Below are 23,701 nucleotides of genomic sequence, written 5' to 3'. Positions count from 1 at the left end.
AGCCATCTACTGTCCCAATAAGAAGTGATATCTTCCTAAAAAAAAAAGTAATAGCTTCCATATATACATATATGCAAATCATATATATATGCGTACCATATATATATATGGTACGCATATATATATATGGAAACCAGCTCCTGTCGCTATTATTATTATCTGTACAACTCATTGGAAGCTATCCTTGTACCATCTTGCATCATCTCCTCTATTGTCATCTTGAACAAATATTTATTTATTTCAGTTATTTAAACATTTTATTATTTTAATTTTTCACTTAAGACATCTCAATAAGCTTTTTTTTTTTTTTTTTTTTTTTTTTTTTTTTTTGAGATGGAGTCTTACTCTGTCACCCAGGCTGGAGTGCAGTGGCACAATTTTGGCTCACTGTAACCTCCGCCTCCTGGGTTCAAGCAATTCTCCTGCCTCAGCCTCCAGAGTAGCTGGATTACAGGCATGTGCCACCACACCCGCTAATTTTTCTATTTTTAGTAGAGATGTAGTTTCACCATGTTGGCCAGGCTGGTCTGGAACTCCTGACCTCAAGTGATCCACCCTCCTCAGCTTCCCAAAGTGCTGGGACTACAGGCATGAGCCACCATGCCCGGCCTCAATAAGCTTTTTAACTTATGATGTCAAAAATTTCATTTTGTGTCCCACTCCTTGAAGGGTATGCAGTAGGCATATATTGTTTGTTTACTGAATGAGTAGAGACTTTAAAAGTGAGATATATTGCAGTTTCTAAATTCCTTTTGTAGTAGTATTAGAATCAAATATCTCAAACCAAAACAGTCTCTTAAAATGAAGAGACTGTCTCAGTGAGGAGGAGCTGGGAGGTATCAAGTTATTGTTTATCTTTGTCTCCTAGATGACTGACACTTGATGTAGAATTTAGTCCATAGAATATCTAAGGTGTGCTCATGTCTTCCCTCCACTGGACATCGTGGTTGTCTTCCAAGCACTCTTTTCACCTTTACTGTGTACCAGCCAGGAGACTTGGGGAGAGGGTTAACCCCATTCTAGTAATTCCATCCACCTTGCTACCATTAAGTTCTTCAGGTAATCAAACCTAAGCCAATCAGCATTCAGGAAGGGGAATGTGGCTGATTTAGGAATCACATTAGTGATGGGAGCTTCTGTTTGAGCTTTCTCATTCTTCTGAGAGAACAATGAGAAACCAGCTGTCCCTCTCCTTCTGGATGGCACACAGTACAGATGAAAGCTTGGAACTGCTACAGTTCCATGGAGGAAGTCAGCTCCATTGTCACTGTCAAAAAGGCAGCATTAGGGTGATGCTGACATCACAGATTTCAGAGCAGAGGGATGGAAATAAAGGAAATCCTTGATGACATTGTTGAGTCCATATCAAGTGATTCCCATAAAACCAACGTTGAAACCTGACCAGGGACAGATCCAGGTTTAGGTTCGGAATAGCTTGATGCTTACACAATTTTGAGAGTTCTCTTTAAGAAAAATAATATAAGATTACAAATGCAAAATTAAGTACAGAAGTGAACATTTAAACAGAACAAGAAATCATACCAAACTACAAATTTTGAAAAGGTGTCAAATATCCTAAATATCCCCAAATCTAAAACAACAATAATATTTTAAATTATCCTTTCCATTTTCTTCTTTTTCCAGAGAATAATGTTTCTTCAGTCTCTAAGGACTCAGCTCCTTACTTGAGCTTTGGTGGAGGTAATGAGGCAGCACCTGCAGGTCTAAATCAAGATGGGAATGTTCAGCCCTCGTGGGCTTCACAAGATTGATTCCTGACTACCTTGCTGTGAATGGCACAACTCACACCATAATGCAGCTTCATATACAGCTTGGGAAGCATATAGGCATCAAAGATATTCTTTAGAAATGTCCCTAACAACTGCAGCCTTTGCTGTGTTTTGAATGATGAACCTAATAGCCTTATCCGTAGGCTGCACATGGCTGTGATCCTTTGTGGCAACACCATTGTTTCTTCTTTTCTTTGTCATCTTGGAAGCAAGGACCCTAAAAACAATATTTTTATTGTTTTATTATCTGCCTGACACATCTCTGGTATTTTTTCTCCTGCTTTTTGGGATGCAGTTTCTTTGATGTCCTCTTCATGAGACAATGCTTTTGTATTAGCATTACAGAGATACCGTAATCTTATTATAGAAAGAATCCAATGTTGCAGTTGATCAAAATTTGTGGGTTTTTTTTTCTTTTTTTTTTCCTTTTTCTTTTTTTGAGATGGAGTTTCGCTCTTGTTGCCCAGGCTGGAGTGCAGTGGCATGATCTTGGCTCATCGCAATCTCCACCTCCCAGGTTCAAGTGATTCTCCTGCCTCAGCCTCCCGAGTAGCTGGGATTACAGGCACCTGCCACCATGCCCAGGTAATTTTTGTATTTTTAGTAGAGATGGAGTTTCACCATGTTGACCAGGCTGGTCTCAACTCCTGACCTCAGGTGATCCTTCCACCTCGGCCTCCCAAATTGCTGGGATTACAGGCATGAGCCACCGTGCCCGGCCTCTTTTTTTTCCCCTGTTAATAGAGACAAGGTCTCACTCTGTTGCCCAGGCTGGTCTCAAGCTCCCCAGCTAAAGTGATTTTCTTGCCTCAACCTCCCAAAGTGATAGGATTATAGGGGTTAGCTACCATGCCTGGCTGTTTTGTTTCTATAGCTTAAAAAAACTTTCTTTTGGTTTTGCAGCATTTTGAACAGATTTGTCAAATTTGAGAAAACCTCTATCATGTTTCATATATGGTTTATATGATTTCAGGACTTTTCAAATTTTCTTGAGCAAAAATAACCTCAAATATTCTTTGAGTTCATCGTATTTTTATAGTGGCAGACAATGAATTCTGTGATATCCTCATTGAAATCAGTGTTCGAGGAGTCTGCCTACATGTGGACCTCCTCAGTTCTGTTTATAATACTGCTATAGTTTGTGCTCCATGAGTACTGGAATTCTGAAAAACTCTATCTCAAAATATCCGCATCGAAAAAAATAAAAAGCACGGTGTATTTGTAATAATAACGGCAGTATTATCAAGTACAGTCCTGCAGTACATATGACATTTCCATCCACAATGCACCTCTAATAGGATGGCCCGCATAGAAAACGGTAGCCCCATAAGATTATAATATTGTATTTTTATTGTACCTTCTCTATGTTTAGATATATTTAGATACAGAAATACTACTGGGTTGCAACTGCCTACAGTATTCAGTACCGTCACATACTGTAAAGGTTTGTAGCCCAGGAACAATCAGCTATACCATATAGACCAGGTGTGTAGTAGGCTATACCATCTAGGTTTGTATAAGCACACCCTGTAATGCTTGCCCAATGATGAAATTGCCTAGTGACACATTTCCAACGTTAAGGCTATTTACAATGTTAACTGATGCATGACTCTACATACCTCATGAGAGAGATTTTTTGTTTTCATTAGGTATCTGCTTTTGCTTTTACATGTCTGATGATCTGGTCGGGTGGGTGGTTCTCCTGTTCTGAGTCAGCTCAGCTGATTTCAGTTTCCCATGTGTGGCCACCTGGAGGGGTGACTGGCCACAGGATGATCTGGGATGGCCTCACCGTCATGACTGGCGGTTGGCTGGCTTATCAGCTGAGCTGAGGTAACAGGGATGATTAGGCCACATGTCTGTCATCTTCCAGGAAGCTCGTATGGGCTTCTTCAGAGGGCAGTCATAATTCTAAGGCCTAAGGCACAAGTATTTTTCAAGTCTCAGTTTGCTCCATATATGGTACCACAAGAGATTTACAAACCCCCTGTCCTGCCCCAGCCTGGAGCTGCTGTCCCTGAATCCTAACCCTGATCTGACAGGCATATCACAGTAATTAGGAGAAGGGATGGGATATTAAGGATCTCTAATGATGCAGCTGAATTTTGAAATATCAATCAGTTTTCATTATTCCTCATTTATGTTAGTAAACATAATTTGTACACATATATAGCTCTTTTTTTTTTTTCTTTTTTTTTTGAGACGAAGTCTCACTCTATCGCCCAGGCTGGAGTGCAGTGGTGTGGTCTCGGCTCACTGCAACCTCTGCCTCCCAGGTTCAAGCGGTTCTCCTGGCTCAGCCTCCTGAATAGCTGGGATTACAGGCGCATACTCCCATGCCCAGCCAATGTTTGTATTTTTAGTAGAGACAAGGTTTCACCATGTTGGCCAGGCTGGTCTGGAACTCCTGGCCTCAGGCAATCTCCCTGCCTCGGCCTCCCAAAGTGCTGAGATTACAGGTGTGAGCCACCACGCCCAACCTATAGTTCCTTTATAGTACAAATACTTCCTTATTAAAATAAGATAACTTTCCTCCAATAATCAATTTTTAAATCATTTCTGCATTGTCATGGTTTCACATGTCTTTAAGCTTATTTTGTATAGTTTGCAACCTAAATCTATGCAACATTTTCTAGTACTGACAAACCTACGGTATTTGAGTTATGGGCTGACATTCATGGTCTTGCAGGCAAAACTCAAGTTCCTAGGTAGGACTGAGAAGTGGTCATGGCCAGGCACAGAGGCTCATGCCTGTAATCCCAACACTTTGGGAGGCTGAGGTGGTGGATCACCTGAGGTCAGGAGTTCGAGACCAGCCTGGCCAAGATGGTGAAACCCTGTCTCTACTAAAAATACAAAAATTAGCTGGGCTTGGTGGTGAGCATCTGTAATCCCGGCTATTTGGGAGGCTGAGGCAGGAGAATCACTTTAACTGGGAGGCAGTGATTGTAGTGAGCCAAGATCATGCCACTGCACTCCAGCCTGGGCCACAGAGTGAGACTCTGTCTCAAAAAAAAAAGAAAAAAAAATAGTCACTATTTTCTCAGGAAAATTACAGAGGAAATTAGAGACTTGCATGATGTGTTGTCATGGCAACGGCTGCCCATGTCGGTTCCCAGCAACAGGATCTGTTATTGAAGCAAGCACAAATGTTAGTCTGCTGCCACCCGCCAGGGGTCAGTTTGCGAATGATGTCTCTCTTGAGGGCTAATAAATACGGCCATTAGCTTCCCAGACAGAGACCACAGCAATGGCAAGCCATGTGAAGCTGACACATTATCTTTATTTCCCATTCTAGTTGAAGCTCTGATGGCAGCACACCAGTCTTCTTTGTTCAATGACATTTTATCTGTGAGCCGTAAAGACTTTACTTCCCACAGCTGACCCAAAATGTTCGATTGGGACAAAACCCAATGGATTGCTACTTTCAAGAGAAATCAAGGTTCTAAGTTTACAGAGAACAGCCATTGTTGGTGTGGTCAGCAGCAAACAGGGTGATGGGAAAGGATAGTGAAACCAGGAGGATTAAAAGAACCAAACACATGTGATGGAGAATGACTCTCTACACAAACATCTTAGGAGAGTCTGGCCTGCTGTCAAGAAGCTCCAGAGTCCTGCTGATAATTACTGTTTCCCCATCCCCGCAAAGGCACAATCTGGACAGAATATGCTCTTACATCCCCCCAGACCCTGGGGCATAAACATCTTTAAAACCCAAACCAAATTCTACATAAAACTGACCAAATCCCATAAAATTGACCTTGAAAACTGACCCAGGGCAGATCCAGGTTTCAGTTTGGAGTAGTCTGATGCTTGTACAGTTTTGAGCGCTCTCTTTAGAAAGAGAATGCAAGATTACAAATGTAAAATTAAGTTCAAAAGTGAATATTTAAACAGAACAAGAAATCACACCAAATTATAAATTTTGAAAAGATGAGAAATGTCCCAAATATCCCCAAATATAAAACAATAATGATTTTTTAAAAGTATAATTTCCAATTTATTTTTTTCCCAGAGTATAACGTTTCTTCCATCTCTAAAGGCTCAGCTCCTTACATGGGCTTTGGTGGAGGTGAAAGGTGACCTGATAAATAAGGTTCTACTACTCCAAAAATAGAATAAAGGTTTATATGTCAGAATTCTTCAAAGCCTAGAGAAGGTATCCATTTAGGAAATGTCCGTTCAAGGATTAAATGCAAATCTTAGTATTCAGTTTATTTCTTTTTTTTTTTTCTTTCTTTCTTTTCTGAGACGGAGTCTCACTCTGTCGTCCAGGCTGGAGTGCAGTGGAGCCATCTTGGCTCACTGCAACCTCTGTCTCCCAGGTTCAAGCTATTCTCATGCCTCAGCCTCCTGAGTAACTGGGACTACAGGAATGCGCCATGCCCGGCTAATTTTTGTATTTTTAGTAGAGACGGGGTTTCACCATATTGGCCAGGTTGGTCTCGAACTCCTGACCTCAAGTGATCCACCTGCCTCCACCTCCCAAAGTGCTGGGATTACAGGCATGAGCCACTGTGCTCAGCCTCAGTTTATTTTTTACTCATAAATAACTCAGATTTGATTTCTTCTTATGGGTTTGCTGGAAGTAAAAATCACATTCACAACCACTGAAGCCAGACATTTGATTACTCTTAACAATTAACAGTATTATTTATTAGGAAAGTAGTGCTGTAAGAGTCAGCAAAATAGGGCCTGGCTTCCCGGGGCTTTGTCATAGTCAGCAACTTGCCTTGCACTGCCCTCTTCCTGCCACCTGTGTCCAGCCTGAGCAAGAAAAGATCTGATGCTCAGGGAATCCCTCATTGGGAAAATTTAAATATGGACCGTATAGTAGATGATAATATTGAAATGAGGTTATCTTTTTATTAGATGTGATGATGGTATTGTGATAATGTAGGTGAATGTTCTTATTCTTAGGTGAGGCGTGGGGAATGTTTCCGGGTGGAATTTTCTGTCTTCAACTTACTTTCAAAAAAACAATACAGCAAGTCCTCAAATAAGTCTCTTTGTTCAACGTCATTTTGTTCAGTGTGAGTTTGTTATAACATTGATGAGAAAAAAAATCATTCCTGGAAATATATTCCTGGTCAGGGCCACTGTCTGTGTAGAGTTGCACGTTCTCCTCACGTCTGCGGGATTTTTCTCCAGGTGATCCAGTTTCCTCCCACGTTCCAAGGCTGTGCACATTTAGTTCACTGGCGTGTCCACGTGGTGGCAGTGTGAGTGAGTGGGTGCTTGTTGGGGTGTGAGAGTGCGCCCTGCCACGGGACTGCGGACTGTCCGGGGCTGGTTGTCACCTTGTGCCCCGAGCTGCCAGGATGGGCTCTGGCCACCTGTGACATTAAACTGGAGTAAGGGGGCAAATCATTATCTTACTAGTTTTTATTCATCTTTCTTTTTTTTTTAATTCATCTTTCTTAAATGTGTATATAGCTCACATTTATCTCAGTGTCTAATACTATGTGTTTTGGGCTTCAGAAGTTTGGTGATGTTTTTGTGACCAGAAATATGCTGAAGAAACTTAACTCTAGTTTATATCAATTAGCCTGTGGTAAAATTGGCTTTGTTATAAGTTGTTTCTCTGAAAGTTGAAGTTTCCAAGAACTTATTGACAACTTTAAGTGAGGACTTACTGTGTATGGAAAAAGAGATAGAGATGCGAGACAGAGAGAGAGAGGTGGGAGGAGACAGGCAATGTGGCAAAAGTTAAAATTATTTGATCTCAGTGAAGAATATATGGCTGTTAATTATATCATTCTTTCAACTTTTTTGAAGGCTTGAAGTTTTTCAAAATAAAATGTTGGGAAAAATATGTATATATATATATAAAGACTATATATAGCCTCTGACCTCTGGTGACTCTAAAAGTTTCTTTGAGTCACTTTTTATTTTTATTTTTTTGAGACAGAGTCTCACTCTGTTGCCAGGCTAGAATGCAGTGGCGCAGTCTCGGCTCACTGCAACCTCCACCTTCCGGATTCAAGCAATTCTCCTGACCCAGCCTCCAGAGTAGCTGGGATTACAGGTGTGCACCATCAGGCCTGGCTAATTATTGTTTTTTTAGTACAGACAGGGTTTCACCATGTTGGCCAGGCTGGTCTCGAACGCTTGACCTCAGGTGATCCACCAGACTCAGCCTCCCAAAGTGCTAGGATTATAGGTGTGAGCTAGAGGGCCCGGCACAGGCACTTTTACATTTTTTGCAGAACTGGAAGGCTAACACTCATAAAGACCTCTGCACTAGACATGTGGTGGTCAGTTATTGATTAGTTCAGGCCTTGTTCCTCTAAAACCTACACAGGGCAGGCAGGGGAGAGTGAGCTGTGGGGAGGACTTCAGATGGGAGAGGGAGAGCCAAAGGTGGCTGTTCCCTTGGCTCATGAGTCTCACAAGCGGGTGTGGGAAGTGGGTAGTTAAGCATAAAATATTCTCCAAAGAATATAAGGTATTTAGGAGATTAACATATTTCTCTTTTCTATATTTTGCTGCATCATTTATTATCATTTTGGTCTGAGAACCAGGTCTGTTTCCCTCATTTCAAAGAGCAACTTATTACATCAAGGAGCTGGAACTAGCATCCTAGGAGTTTCCAATGGGAAAGACAAATTGTGTGTGTGTGTGTGCGCGCGCGCAAGTGCGCGTTTGCTAGGCATTTGAAACAAGCGCAGACTGCTACAGGTTCATAGATGAAGCCAGTGTTTCCTAAACTCTTGTTCCCATTTAAACTGAAGGATTTTTGTGGTCAAATGTTTGGAGACACTGCATATTAAATTATCTTCTTCAGATTCAAAGCACATTTGTAAATTATAATTCTGGGAAGTCCCACAAAAAGGAAACCTGGATAATGGTTTAGCACAGGATTTTCCAAACTTACCAGGATACTTATAAAACATTATGCCATAGGATACCCAGATCTACAGGCAACTAGTAGAGCTATTTTAAAATAATTATAGATTAACGTTTTCTACTAAATTCTGACAGTCTATGAGCAATTACTTTCTCAGAAGCAGCCTTTGCACACACTATTGTGTTTAAGGTATGGGTAAGAATAGGCCAGTTAGAGTTTAAGGAACCAATGTAACATGAATAGAAATCATCAATGAAAACAAAGCATTTGAAAATTATAATATTAATCCATGGGAAAGTTTGCATTAGGGAAACACACTTGTACACATGTCCAGACAAATATCTGTTTTAGAAATTAAAGTGTACATTTGTTATTTTTGGATGCTAAATGTTTCTAATCTTCTTGGCATTAACCTGCTAGTTTCATTCACTTTTTTTCTTTTCTTTTTTTTGAGATAGGATTTCACTTTGTCACTCAGGCTGGATTACAGTGGCGCCATCATGGCTCTCTGCAGCCTTGATCTCCCCAGGCTCAAGTGACCCTCCCTCCTTAACCTCCCGAGTAGCTAGGATTATAGACATGTGCCACCATGCCTGGCTAATTTTTTCGTATTTTTTGTAGAGATGGGGTTTCACCACATTGCCCGGACAAGTCTCAAACTTCTGGGCTCAAGCAATCTGTCCGCCTTGGCCTCCCACAGTGCTGGGATTACAGGTGTGAGCCACCTAATTTCATTCTTGAATACACCTCTTTCTGCTATTATCTCCTTCTTCATTATTGCCCCCAACTTTTCCTTAAAAGTATTGCTCAAGACATATGGACAGGTGAATAAGTGGATAAAGGGACGGACAGATGGATGGATAGGTAGCAGGACATTAAAACTGAAGTTTCAACCAAGATACTGAGAAAAAATAGATGTAAGATGCTAGAGACAGATTCCCGAATGTGAAATTTACAAAGGAAATTTTTCCAAGACTCTCACACAGATTAAGGATATAAAAAGTGGCAGGGGAAGAAGAGCGGTTAGATTATGCAAAGATGGGAGAACTTTTTGGAGGAGGAGTTCTTCGGAGAAGGCTGTGCTGTGACACAGATCCTACCTCACCAAGTAAGGGGTACTTCCAGTAGACTCTTTGGACAGTTTAATACATGGCCCCTGCAGCTGGGAGTCTTTGTGGACTGGCGTCTAACTCCTCTCTGGAAAGGTGAGAAGAGGAGGGATTAGCAACTCTTCTAGTGGAGCCAAAAGAGTGTTGCTAGGTTAGAATCAGCCTGTATTCCAGAGAGTGTTAGGGCAAAGTATATGTGTTTTCCACATTCCTCAGAAGAGGCCCAGAGAGAGAAAGCCAGCATGAGGTCATGTTGGATCATGTTCAACAGAACTACTTAGAGGAGTGGAGGGACCTCAGCTTCAAGAAGCAGGAGGCAAGCTGGATTACTGTGAAACGGGTCACAGGCCACTGTCCCTCCTGCTGCAATGGAAGGGGCCCCACAGGGAGTCTCAGAGGAGCCTGTAAGTTATTCACCAGAGAGTCAACCTCAGGTGTCTGCCAGGGCCTGCGAGCACAAAGCCTCTTACTCTGCCCTCTCCATCTCCTCAGCGGGGTCAGAGACTGACTGGCAAACTGAGCCTGGGGTGGAGGTGGAGGGAGAGAAGCCAACCACACCCCCTTTCTCACGGCAGGCTTCCAGTCTGCCCCAGGGCCAAGCTGCACAGGAAGAAGAATCGCCTCTAAATCAACTTCCGAATTCTGTTCAACATCTTGGACTGGATATTCTAATTATTGAATTGAGACTGTGGCTTAAAGTGACCATAGATTGGCCTATTAATTAAGATTAAGCTGAAAAGTTATGGAGTCTGCCAGGGTTTTCATTTCAGATCGGGGAAAGGTTATTCCCACTTAGTATATCAGAAAGAGTACAGTGAGGACAAGGACAAGGTTGTGTTTTGACCACACACATTCTTATCGGTCACCATAAAACATTTTATTCTATCTGTATTCTGAAGCCCTACAGCCCACAATTGCATGTTCTACAGACAGCTGAAAGACTGTTAGATAAGACTATTAGATAAGAAAATAAGAAAGATAAGATAGTAGGAAAGATCAATAAAGTGCATTAACGGGACTTCTATGCTAATAGGTTTCAGATATTTCTTGGGAAAACTAGAGCTGCTCTCAAAATGGAGTTGAGAAAGTTTGTTCTATCATTGGATTATTAGCTCCTTACAGCAAAGGACTAGCTCTTATTTATAATTTTACTTCCCAATATTTAGCTTAATTATTAGAGTTCAGAGCTGATACACTAAGCAGTCAATGAACCTTGAATAACAAATACTAATTGAATCAATGTGTTAACTTGTTAACTAAGTATTTATTTTTAATATTAAAAATGTTGGCCAGGCTTAGTGCCTCATGCCTGTGATCCTAGCACTTTGTGAGGCCAAGACAGGAGAGGAGATTGCTTGAGGCCAGAAGTTCAGATATATATATATATCTCCTGGCTATGAAGTTTATTACTATTTTTCAACATACAAATTGTATTTTATGGCTGGTGCAGTGGCTCACTCTCGTAATCTCAGCACTTTGGGAGGCTGAGGCAGGAAGATTGAGGAGTTCGAGACCAGCCTGGGCAACATAGTGAGAACTTATCTCTACAAAACAAATTAAAAAATTAGTTGGGCATGGTGGTGCATGCCTGTAGTCCCAGCTACTCAGGGGGCTGAGGTGAAAGGATCGGCTAAGCCCCAGTGGTCAAGGTTGCAGTGAGCCGTGACTGCACCACTGCACTCCAGCCTGGGCAACAGAGTGAGACGAGGTCCCAAAACCAAACAGCAATTACTTTTGCACCAACCTAATATTTCTTTAACATGTTCATCAAGTCACCTAATAATTCAGCATTTTTCCCACTGAATTAAGGACTTTTTAACTATTAAAAAGTTTGCTCAGCCAGACACGGTGGCTCATACCTGTAATCCTAGCACTTTGGGAGGCCGAGGCAGGCAGATCGCTTGAGGTCAGGAGTTCGAGGCCACCCTGGCTAAGATGGTGAAACCTCGTCTCTACTAAAAATACCAAAATTAGCAGGGCATGGTGGCGGGCACCTGTAATCCTCAGGAGGCTGAGTCAGGAGAATCTCTTAAACCCAGGAGATGCAGGTTACAATGAGCCAAGATCACACCACTGCACTCCAGCCTGAGCGACAGAATGATACTCTGTCTCAAAAAAAAAAAAAAAGTTTGCCCATGTGTTCTTCATTGTCTAATAACTTTGATGATGAGAAAATGTTGGGAATCCTCTTCTTGGCATTCAAGCCTATCACATTCTGCTCTCACCCTGCCTTGCCCCTTTATCTCCTGCTTTTCTACTGCATGAACCTCTTTTGCCATGAAACTGGGCTACTTGGCATCCTCAAAAAAGTGTTTTCGGCCAGGTGCGGTGGCTCATGCCTGTAATCCCAGCACTTTGGGAGGCCGAGGTGGGCAGATCACGAGGTAAGGAGTTTGAGACCAGCCTGGCCAATGTTGTGAACCCCCGTTTCTACTAAAAAATACAAAAATTAGCTGGGCGGGGTGGCGTGCGCCTGGATTCCCGCTACTCAGGAGGCTGAGGCAGGAGAACTGCTTGAACCCGGGAGGTGGAGTTTGCAGTGAGCCAAGATTGCACCACTGCGCTCCAGTCTGGGCAACTGAGTGAGACTCCGTCTCAAAACAAAACAAAATGAAACGGTGTTTCCTCCCTTCCTGCCTTTGCCAATCCTGCCTAGAGTACTCTAGGATTCTCTTACGCCTGGACCACTCTTCCTCTTTCTCTTTGCCTTTTGACCTATTTTCCTTTGCAGCTTATCAAATCCCTCAACTCTGTTCCCCTCCTCTGTATCATTGTCCTGGGCCACTCCATGCACGGGACTTCTTCCTCTGACTCTTGAGATCTGTTAGGCAGCACTTGCATAGACTTGTTCCTGTTTTCCATGTATTTGGATGATTTTACCATCTACATGTTGGTGCTTTGAGGGTAGGAATTCTACACTAGACATCTTTGTTTCCATGACGTTGCCTTGGACACAATGAACGCTGACATAATTGTTGATTGATTTAAAATACATTTTTCTATTTTTAAAATAGGCAGAGAAGAAACTCTACTAATGTTTCTCAACACCTACAAGAGTCTGCCTGTAATGATTAAAAGGACAAAAGGGGTTATTTTATGTCTTAACTCAACATTTCAAAGCAGCTCAAAGGAGTATTTATCAAATGAAAAGAAGCAATCTCTGAATATTGATTTAGTACATCTAAACTATAACTAAGTTGGAGGACAGGGGAAAGCATGTGTATATTGGGGTGGGGAACACAGGAAGAAAGCTAAATCCTCATTTTCCAAAATAGTAGGAAATCAATATATACTTTCTAACATGGAAAAAAGATGAGAAAAAATGTTGCAGCATAAGCATTTTATATCCATGAAGGTAAATAACAAAAGGGCTATTTTTTTCTTTAATGGCCTCTGCAGATGCCCTTATCTCTTTTCTCTTCAAGTCCCTCTTAGAGCACATCTCACTCTCTTGATTTTATTTATTTATTTGTTTATTGAGACAGAGTCTCACTCTGTCACCCAGGCTGGAGTGGTGGCACGATCTCGGCTCACTGCAACCTCCATCTCCTGGGTTCAAACAATTTTTCTGCGTCAGCCTCCTGAGTAGCTGGGACTACAGTTGTGTGACACCATGCCCGGCTAATTTGTGTGTTTTTGGTAGAGATGCGGTTTTGCCATGTTGGTGAGGCTGGTCTCGAACTCCTGATGTCAAGTGATCCACCCGTCTCGGCCTCCCAAAGTGCGGGGATTACAAGCGTCAGCCACTAACCCCAGCCAACTCTCTTGATTTTAAATGTCGCTCTAGATAGAGACATTTCTAGTTCCAGGTCTCTTTGTTTCTCATTTTTATACCTCAGAGATGCTGGTGGGAGGAGTACGAGCAAGACTGGAGAAAGAAAGTGTTTGTAATAGTCCGTGTGAGAAAGTAGGGGTGCCCGGACAAGGGCAGCAACTGTGGGGAAAGAGAGTGAAGCTGATTTAAAAGGCATTTAGGAGGGAGACTTTACAGAGCTATAAGGCGGCTATAGAGGGTGAGGGAGTTGGAGGACCCAAAGATGAACCAGGTTTCCAGCAGAGGTACTGGATGGTTGAAGAAGAAAGAGCAGTTTAAGGAAGGGAAAAAAATGTCAGTTCAGTTTTGAAGATGTTGAATTTGCAGTGCTGGGGAACAATGGAATAGAGCTGTCTTATAGGCACTTTCATTTACAAGTGGGTTATGAAAGATGGAAGAGTAGGGACAGGAACCACATTTCAGCAGGAAAAATGGATCCTGATAATCAGGAGAAGTTGGGATTTCTGCTTCATGGTGGGACAGAGAAGAATATATTTGACACTCCGCTGATCCGTAGGAGCATCTCTTCTTTCTCCCCTGCCCAGTTGTGATGGTAAGTGAACAATGTAGCCAACCTATGTTATCCTATAATCAGCCTTGGAACAGGGTTGGGTGACAAAGGGCTAAGATTTATCAGGGATGAGGAATGGAATCGTCCACCAGTTAAGCCATCTAGAGTAGCACAGGTGCTAGGTGAGGGTGAGGGGAATCTAGAATTGGTAGTGGAAGAGGGAAATTGAGTGTCTCAGATGTGGCTTTGAGAGCAGCTACAGAGGGAAAGACTGTAACTTGGCCCCCTGACATTCTAGTAAGGTTCTCCTAATGAAGGAACAAACCAGAAATCCAGGGTAGCTAATTTCAAATGGGGTGAACTTACTATAGAGGCAGGTGGGTTCCGGTGACATAGAGGGTGTACAGTGATGCATGCCATGGTGCTCTGCTCAGATCCCCACTTTAGGACCATGATGTTCGTTCTCTGGCTGCCAGAAGTACTGGCTGCTTGACAACCTACCTTGAGTTCTTTTAGAATTGTCCTCAGCCAAAGAGAGTTGGCTTTCTAAGTTTATGTGCCCCAGGCTTCATCCAACGACCCATTGATGGTGGGGTACAATCGCTCAGAGTAGACAACTCTGAAGGGAGCTCTGAGCTCCCACTGGTTGGGCTGAGGCTTCTATTGTCGACTGCACAGCAGGTAAACTCCTCCTGCAGCTCAATTCTGCTGCCTTCACTGCTCCAGAGTTGTGTGCCTCCTACACGTAAGTCTCTGCCTGAGAGTCAGTTTCCCAGGGAACCTAACCTAAGACATTAGGGCAATGCAAATGAGCTAAGTCCTCCCCCTTCACAGGAGGAAGTCAGCAGATAATATCTAAGGGTGATAAAAATCAATATGTAAAGGTGTAAGCATATTCTCTAGAGTTACACAGACAACCGCCGGAAGAACTAAAAGTAGAAATATTGAAAAGAATATTGTCTCTGCAAAATGTGACTGCAGATTGATTAGGTGGGAGATTTGCTTTTCCTTCTAAGATTTTCTCAACTACCGAAATTAATATCGTATGCAAATAGTACTTTGACTCAAATCTAATTTTAACATTAAAACAAGACTTTTGGAAACAACTAATGATAAAGAGGTAGTGAGTGAGGCAGAGAGAAGTAATAATGTTTGATTCAGAGGATGTGGCCTAGAATTCAGGTGCTGTTTCTGTGTCTGGGTACAGGTCACTTCCTCTTTTAGAGACTTAGTTTTCTCATCTGTCAAGTGGGAATAACAATGATATTAAATAAAAACCACTTGGCCGGGCGTTGTGGCTCACTCCTGTAATTCCAGCACTTCGGGAGGCCGAGGCGGGTGGATCACGAGGTCAGGAGATCAAGACCATCCTGGCTAACACGGTGAAAACCCATCTCTACTAAAAATACAAAAAATTAGCCGGGCGTGGTGGTGGGCGCCTGTAGTCCCAGCTACTCGGGAGGCTGAGGCAGGAGAATGACATGAACCTGGGAGGCAGAGCTTGCAGTGAGCTGAGATCATGCCAGTGCACTCCAGCCTGGGTGACAGAACAAGACTCTGTCTCAAAAAACAAACAAACAAACAAACCCACTTAGTATCATTGTGAAGTGTAAATAAAATAATGAAAAGTAAAATGCTTAGTAAACCTATGAAGAGCTGTCCTACATAGGAGAATGAAGTACATGTTAGAGATACTGGCAATGTACAAAAACCACAAAAAAGTGGTTAATTCTGGCTGTGGATGAAAAAGACCTCATGAAGGCAGGATCACTCATGGATGGCTTGCAAAAGAAAGGAAGATTTTGATACGCAGAGAAGGAGACATGGTGGGGAGAAAAAAATTTTTTTTTTTTTTGAGACAGAGTCTTACTCTGTTGCCCAGGCTGGAGTGCAGTGGTGCCATCTCAGCTCACTGCAAACTTCGCCTCCCAGGTTCAAGCAATTCTCCTGCCTCAGCCTACCAAATAGCTTGGATGAGAGGCATGTGCCACCATGCCTAGCTAATTTTTTTGTATTTTTAGTAGAGACGGGGTTTCACATGTTTGCCAGGCTGGTCTCGAACTCCTGACCTCAGGTGATCTACCCACCTCGGCCTCCCAAAGTGCTGGGATTACAGGTGTGAGCCACCATGCCTGGCCCAACTGTGTGTGTGTGTGTGTGTGTGTGTGTGTGTGTGTTTGAGACATTGTCTTGCTCTATCTCCCAGGCTGGAAGGCAGTGGCATCATCTCGGCTCACTGCAGCCTCTTCCTCCTGGGCTCAACCAATCCTCCCACCTCAGCCTCCCAAGTAGCTAGGACTACAGGCATGTGCCACCACGCCCAGCTAATTTTTGTATTTTTTGTGGAGATGGTGTTTCACCACGTTGGCCTGACTGGTCTCAAACTTCTGGCCTCAAGTGATCCGCCCACCTCAGTCTCCCAAAATGCTGGGATTACAGGTATGAGCCACCATGGCCAGGCAAAATATTTTATTTTATTTTATTATTATTTTTTAATCTGTTTTTTAAAAATAGAGACAGGGGTCTTGCTATGTTGGCCAGGTTGGTCTTGAACTCTTGACCTCAAGCAATCCTCTTGCCTCAGCCTCTCAAAGTGCTAGCATTACAGGCATGAGCCCCCACATCCAGCCTGAAATATTTTATTTTAAAGGAATCTTTTTCAATTATTTTTAGCAAAGTAATCCATGAACATAATTAAAAAGCAATAATTCAAAAGGGTTTATAATATCTTTCACCTCCTCCGAGTCTCTGTTCCAAGGTTACCTTTTTCAATGAGCTCTTCCCTGCACTTGCTATTTAAAACTACAGCTCTGGCCCCACTCCTGGTCCTTCTTAACCCACTTATTTCCTCACAGCACTTACCCACTTCTACATATTATAACTTAATATGTCTATGGTTTGTTGTCTCTTTCCCCTGATGGGAATGTGAGCTCCATGAGGACAGGGACTTTGATCTGTTCTCTTCATTTCCCTAAAGTGTCTACACAGTGTCTCATGCATTGCAGGACTCAGTAAGTATTCATTGAATAAATGAAAACTATGAAAAGCTTGCCAGCACCACTGTTCCCCAAATCCTATCCCATTCCTCAGAGGCACCTGGTTACAAAAAGTGACAATAACAACACAACAACAGTGTATTATTTTGGATTTTTTAAATCTAATTTTTGTTCTCACACTGTTATAATATTTTGGAAATTTTCAAGCATACATGAAAGGAGGGAAAGGTATGGTGAACCCTAGGAATCTATTATCCAGCTTCCACAATTAGCAACATTCGGCCAGCCTTGTTTCTCTGTCCCTCTTTATTCTCGGGGGAGGAAGGGGTGGTTTTGGAGCATTTTAAAGCAAATCTGAGACGTCATGTTATTTTAGCTAGAAATGCTTCCCTGTATCTATAACTGCAAAAGATATTTTTAACTCTAACCACCATGCCATTATTATACCTAATGAATTAACAATTTCTTTTATTTTCTTCTTTCTTTCTCTTTCTCTCTCTCTCTCCCCTCCCTCCCTCCGTCCTTCCTTCCTTTCTTCCTTCCTTTCTTCTTTCTTCCTCCCTCTCCCTCCCTTGTTTCTTTCTCTCCTTCCTTCCTTTTTTTTTTTTTTTTTTTTGAGGTGGAGTCTCCCTCTGTCACCCAGGCTGGAGTGCAGTGGTGTGATCTTAGCTCACTGCAATCTCCACTTCCCAGGTTTAAGCAATTCTCCTGCCTCAGCCTCCCCAGTAGCTGGTATTATAGGCCCGCGCTATCATGACTGGCTAATTTTTTAAAAATTATTTTTAGTAGAGTCAGGGTTTTGCTATGTTGGCCAGGCTGGTCTTGAACTCCTGACCTTAGGAGATCCACCTGCCTCAGCCTCCCAAAGTGCTGAGATTATAGGCATGAGCCACTGCACCTGGCCACAATTTCTTAACATCATCTTATATCCAGTTCATTATTAACTTTTTCTGATTGTCTCAAAGTTCTAACAAAGGATCCCCCAATGAAGTGCCCACGTTGAATTTGATTGTTTCATTGTCTCCTGAATGTCCTTTTTTCTATAACTCATTTCCTCTCCCTGCCATTGATTCATTAGAGAAACGAGGGCAGTTGTCCCATGGAATGTCCTATATTCTGGATTTGACTGATTGCTTTCTCATAGTGTCCTTTAACTTGTTCTCCCGAGGCAACTTCTTTGAACAGTTTCTGCTTTTAGTTCTTTTTGTGATTAGCTTGATATCTCCAAACATGTTGTTACTTGATTTAGATACCAAGATGGATGCAATTTAGCTTGCTTGTCCTGCCTCCCTTCTCCCAACATAATTTGGTCACTAACCTCTGCTACTGTGCTGGTCCTCTCTGATTTCAGACAATGTCCCTTTTTTTTTTTTTTTCTAAAGACGGGGTCTCACTCTGTCACCAGGCTGGAGTGCAGTGATGTGATCATAGCTCACTGCAGCCTCAATCTCCCAGGCTCAAGTGATTCTTCTGCCTCAGCCTTCTGAGTAGCTGGAACTACAGGCATGCACCAATACACCAGCTTAATTTTTTAAATTTTTGTAGAGATGAGGTCTTGCTATGTTGCCCAGGCTTGGTCTCAAACTCCTGAGCTCAACAGATCCTCCTGTCTCAGCCTCCCAAAGCACTGGGATTACAGGTATGAGCCACTGTGCCCAGCTGATTGCAGACAGTATCTTAGAACCTCTATTTGGTGTTCCATCAACCAAGAGTTGAGGATGTTTGTGCTTGGATGGTTCCCTTCACCTGCTGTTCCTTTTTTTTTTTTTTTTTTTTAACTGTTTCTTGTTTATTTTTTAATTGGCAAATAAAAATTGTATACATTTATGGTGTACAATATGTTTTGAAATATGTATATGTTGCAGAATGGCCAAATCAAGCTAATTAACGTATGCATTACCTCAAATACTTACTTTTGTGTGGTGAGAACACTTCGAATCTACTCTCTTAGCAATTTTCCAAGTATACAACATGTTGTTATTAACTATAGTCACCATGCTATACTGTAGATCTTTTGAACTCATTTCTTCTGTCTAGCTAAAATTTCTTGTCCTTTGACCAGCGTCTCCCCAGTCTCCACTCCCACCCCCAGACCCTGGTCCCCACCATTCTACTCTCTGCTTCTATGAGATCAGTGTTTTTAGATTCCACATATGGGTGAGATCATGTGATATTTGTCTTTCTGTGCCTGGCTTATTTTGTGTAACACGATGTCCTCAGATTCATCCATGTTGTCACGAATCACAGGATTTCCTTGTTTGTTAACACTGTTCCATTATGTTTATAAAGCAATTTTTTTTTATCCATTCATCCACTGATGGACACTCAGGTCCATATCTTTTATTTATTTTTTTTAGCTCCATATCTTGACTACTGTGAAAATGTTGCAGTGAACATGGGAATGCAGGTATCTCTTCAACATACTGATTTTATATCCTTAGGATACGTATCCAGGAATTGCTGGATCATGTGGCAGTTCTATTTTTAATTGCTTGAGAAACCTACATACAGTTTTCCATAATGGTTATACTAATGTACACTCCCACCAACAATGCGCAGTGTTCCCTTTTCTCCACACCCTCGCCAACACTATCGTTTATCTTTTTCATCACAGCCATTTTAACAGGTGTGAGGTGGTATCTCCTTGTGGTTTTAATTTGCATTTTCCTGTTCTTCTCTTTTACTTCTGTTAAATGCAACTTTAAGTCTTCCAGGTGTATCACATACTCTTTTCTGTAATCACAATTTAGTCTTCTGTAGTTTGTGAATTTATTCCAAAATTGTAAAAAATAATAAATGAACATTTACATGTTTTGACTTTCCAGATTTAGTTCACTGTATAGCCAAAAACTACTCTTTGCTTTCCACTTTGTAGGGTCAGTGTTAGAACTCCTATGCCAGTCAAAGAATGTTTCTAGTTTTATGTTAAAATATATACTTCCTTTTTTTTTTTTTGAGACAAAGTCTTGCTCTGTTCCCTAGGCTGAAGTGGAGTGGCATGATCACGGCTCACTGAAGCCTCAACCTCTGCGGCCCAAGTGATCCTCTAATCTCAGCCTTGCAAGTAGCTGGGACCAGAGCTGTGCCCCACCACACCTGGCTAATTAAAAAAAGATTTTTTTTTTTAGAGATATGGTCTCCCTCTGTTGCCCAGGCTGGCCTTGAACTCCTGGGCTGGAGAGATCATCCTGCCTCACTTTCCCAAAGTTCTGGGATTATAGGGACAAGTCACCACACCCACCCGAGATCCTCCTTTTTTAATACTCCACCAATTGTACAAAATCATGCCACATTTTAACTCGTTTCCTATTTGGTCCATGTCAGGAATAGTATTTAAGATATTTAAAACTGTAGTTTGAATTGACCATTCATGCCTCAGCCGATTCACAGGGAACTATTTTCTATTTTTTGAATAATGGTAGAGGAAAGTACCTGGTGTTTTCAAAAAACTAAAACTACTCTTCTATGAATGGGAAATGAGGCTGGAACAGTCAACTGAAGCACTTAATAAAATGTCTCGAATATCATGCCAAGAAATGTGGACTTTGTAGGTGCTAGGAGACTCTTGAAGGTTTTTAAGCAATTCAAGGTACTTGGGCTAAGCCTTCTTGGAAATAATCCACCAAAGAGGGTGGCCTGCCAGGGCAAGGGAATGCCAGCAGTTAGCAGCTGAGGGCACCACTAGTTGCCCCCATAGTGCTCACCACAACAGGGAGCTATGTGGTCGGAGGACCCCACGGAGCCTCAAAGAATCCATCAATAGCCCTGTGAGAGAGCTGCATTTGAACCCCTGCAGCTCAGTCCTGGCCTGTAGGGAAGAACCCTTGATCAACATTATCATCCTCCAAGACTGCATGTGAATCATCATTTATTTAATTTTACTTAAGTTGATGGATATTTGAGTACTTCCAATTCTTTTTTTTTTACTGTAATAAACAACTTCATGACAGTTGTTTTGTTTATATCTTTGCATTCTTGCCTATTTTCTTCCCCTTGGGAGAGATTTATAACTGAAGAACTGCCAGGGGCCGGGTGCGGTGGCTCACGCCTGTAATCCCAGCACTTTGGGAGGCTGAGGTGGGCAGATCACGAGGTCAGGAGTTTGAGAGCAGCCTGACCAACATGGTGAAACCCCGTCTCTACTAAAAATTCCAAAATTAGCTGGGTATGGTGGAGCGCGCCTGTAATCCAATTCCAGCTACTCAGGAGGCTGAGGCTGTAGAATCGCTTGAACCTGGGAGGCAGAGTTTGCAGTGAGCCAAGATTGCGCCATTGCAATCCAGCTTGGGTTACAGAGGGAGACTGTCTCAAAAAAAAAAAAAAAAAAAACTGCCAGGTAAAGTGTGTGTAATCTATCTTTCCTTCCTTCTTTCTTTCTTTCCTCCCTTTCTCCTTTTTAAAATTAGTGTGTTTTATGTCTTAGAGCAGTTTTAGCTTAACGGAAAAATGAAGCAGAAAGTACAGAGGGCTGTCATATACATCCCCCTCCGACATATTTTCACTTCTTATTAACATTTTGGATTAGTGTGATACATTTGTAGTTACAATAGATTAATGGATATTGACACATTATTAACTAAAGTCCACAGTTTACATTAGGGTTCACTCTTTGTATTACAGCTCTGTGGGTTTTGACTATGTGCAATGTCATGTATTCACCATTATAGTATTATACAGAATAGTTCCTCTGCCCAAAAAATCCCCTGTCCCTCACCTATTCATCCCTCCCTCAAATGTATATAATTTTTAAGGCTTTTGAGGACTATAGTCAAATTGCTTTACAAAATGTTTGTATCCAAACGCCAGCAGTGTGTGAGAGTCTGTTTCAGCATATCATCAATAACACTGGGTATTACTATTTTTAATGTTAGGAAAATTGATATCTCATTTATATTAGGACAAATACAAGTAAGATATAATTGTTTTGGAACTCTATACAATGAGCTGATGACATTGTTACAATGAGAGACACTTGTTAGAGACCAGCTTAAGCAAATAATGAGATTTATTGCCTCGTGCATCAGGGTGCTGGCCTCAGGGTTGATTGATTCAAGAACTCAAATGATGTCACAGAAAGCGCTATCCCTCATTCCTCTTCTATTGCAGACACTTTTTTCTAAGGAGGGAGGCATGGTTGCAAGCAGGTCTAGGCTTATATCATCTTAGCTAAGGAGGTCTAGAGGAACGAGACATCTTTGTTGTCTCTGATTTAATCCTACATTAATCAGAGCTCATTTAAGTGCCATGATAGAAACCCAATTTAAGCTGGCTTAAGCCAAAAAAAAAAAAAAAAAAAAAAAAAAAAAAGAATATATTGGCTCATGCAACTGAGAAGTCTAGTTGAGAGTTCTTCTTTCAGGAACAGGGGCTCAAACAATATCATCAGGACTTGCTTTTTATCTTTTGCCCTGCTCTCCTCTTTGTTGGCTTCATTCTGAGGCAGGCTTTCTCTCTTGCCTGTTGGCAAAATGATTCCTGATAGCTCCAGGGTTAAATGATTCAGCAGTCTCATGGGTCTCAAAGGGAATACCTCATTTCTAATGGGTCCCACAAAGGTTCTGAGGAAGGAAGACTTTGGTTGGCCTGGCTTCCAAATTGTGTCCATCCCTACCTCTCATTGTAGCAGAGGGATAAAAAAATCTGATGAGTTAGGATTGGGTTATATGCCACCCCTTCACAAGGGTAAGGGAAGGCATTAGCTCCCCTAAAATCACAAGGACTAATAGGGGAGAAAGAGGGTTTGTAAAAGACAAAAAAAGAGTGGATACTGCGCCAGCAAAAGAAAAAATTTATATTACAAGTATCATCAGCTCTCCCACAACCACATGTTGGAGTGTGTGAGAAAGAAGTTTTCTATCAAAAGTTGGGGAGAAGGAATAATGCATAGATAAAAGCAACACATGTCCACCACATCATTGTTTTATTTCACATTCATTCATTAACATTATTTCAGATATCTGTTGATCATTTGCATTTGGGTTTTTATGAGTTATCTGTCCATTTTGCTGTTAGGACAGTGCTTTTAAGGTGTTCCTAACATTTTAACCTTGATCTTAATTCCTTTCAGTTTTGCATGCTGGAAATGTTTTTTTTCCAGTTTGTCATTTGCTTCCTAACTTTGTTATTTACATTTTTATTCAAGATTACTGTTTTAAATTAAACATAGATCCATGCAATGGGTATTATGCTTTTACTCATCCTCATTCTAAACACTGAATAGTTGTATGGCTTAGTTATTACTCTGATTTAACTTCTGTGGCCCAGTTTTCTCATCTGTAAAATGGGCCATTGATTTTCTTCCTATTCTTCTAACATGTTTTTATGACTATGAAATATGATTTATTTATTTGAAAATATAGAGCTCAAGAAAGTGAATAGGAAATATTAGAGAATAGTGTTCTGAGCATTAAATATCAGAGGATCTTTAATGGTATCCCACAGGGAGTACTATGAGTGATTCATATGCAGCTTGATGTTGCTCTGTAGCCAAATAGAGCAGAATAAACCCCTCCCCTTCCCCACCCTTTGCCCTAGCCGGCCAGGTCATGCAGCAGGCAGAGGAAATGCCTGCAGCTACACTGAATACAGATGCCAGTCAGATCCTGCAGGTTAGACAGAGTGCTGCAAGGCT

At 41.7% G+C, this 23,701-nt stretch overlaps 1 protein-coding gene across 17 annotated transcripts in view; it reads left to right on the top strand.

Moving 5' to 3' along the window:
• Positions 1-23,701, top strand: part of ACYP2 (acylphosphatase 2) — a 339,796-nt gene that overhangs the window by 112,972 nt on the left and 203,123 nt on the right. Inside the window, exon 6 of one of the 17 annotated variants that reach the window (XM_063789870.1) lies at positions 1,645-1,852. The exons of the other annotated variants lie outside the window; for them this stretch is intronic. Coding sequence (XP_063645940.1) covers positions 1,645-1,772 — 128 coding nt within the window. The 3' untranslated portion in view covers positions 1,773-1,852. Of the gene's footprint in view, positions 1-1,644; positions 1,853-23,701 lie in introns of those variants that run through there. 17 annotated transcript variants of the gene reach the window in all.

The sequence above is a fragment of the Pan troglodytes genome, chromosome 12 (genome assembly GCF_028858775.2).
Source record: "Pan troglodytes isolate AG18354 chromosome 12, NHGRI_mPanTro3-v2.0_pri, whole genome shotgun sequence".
Taxonomy (NCBI): Eukaryota; Metazoa; Chordata; class Mammalia; order Primates; family Hominidae; genus Pan; species Pan troglodytes.
The sequence above is the reverse complement of the archived record's forward strand: the minus strand, read 5'-3'. Positions and strand labels throughout refer to the sequence as shown.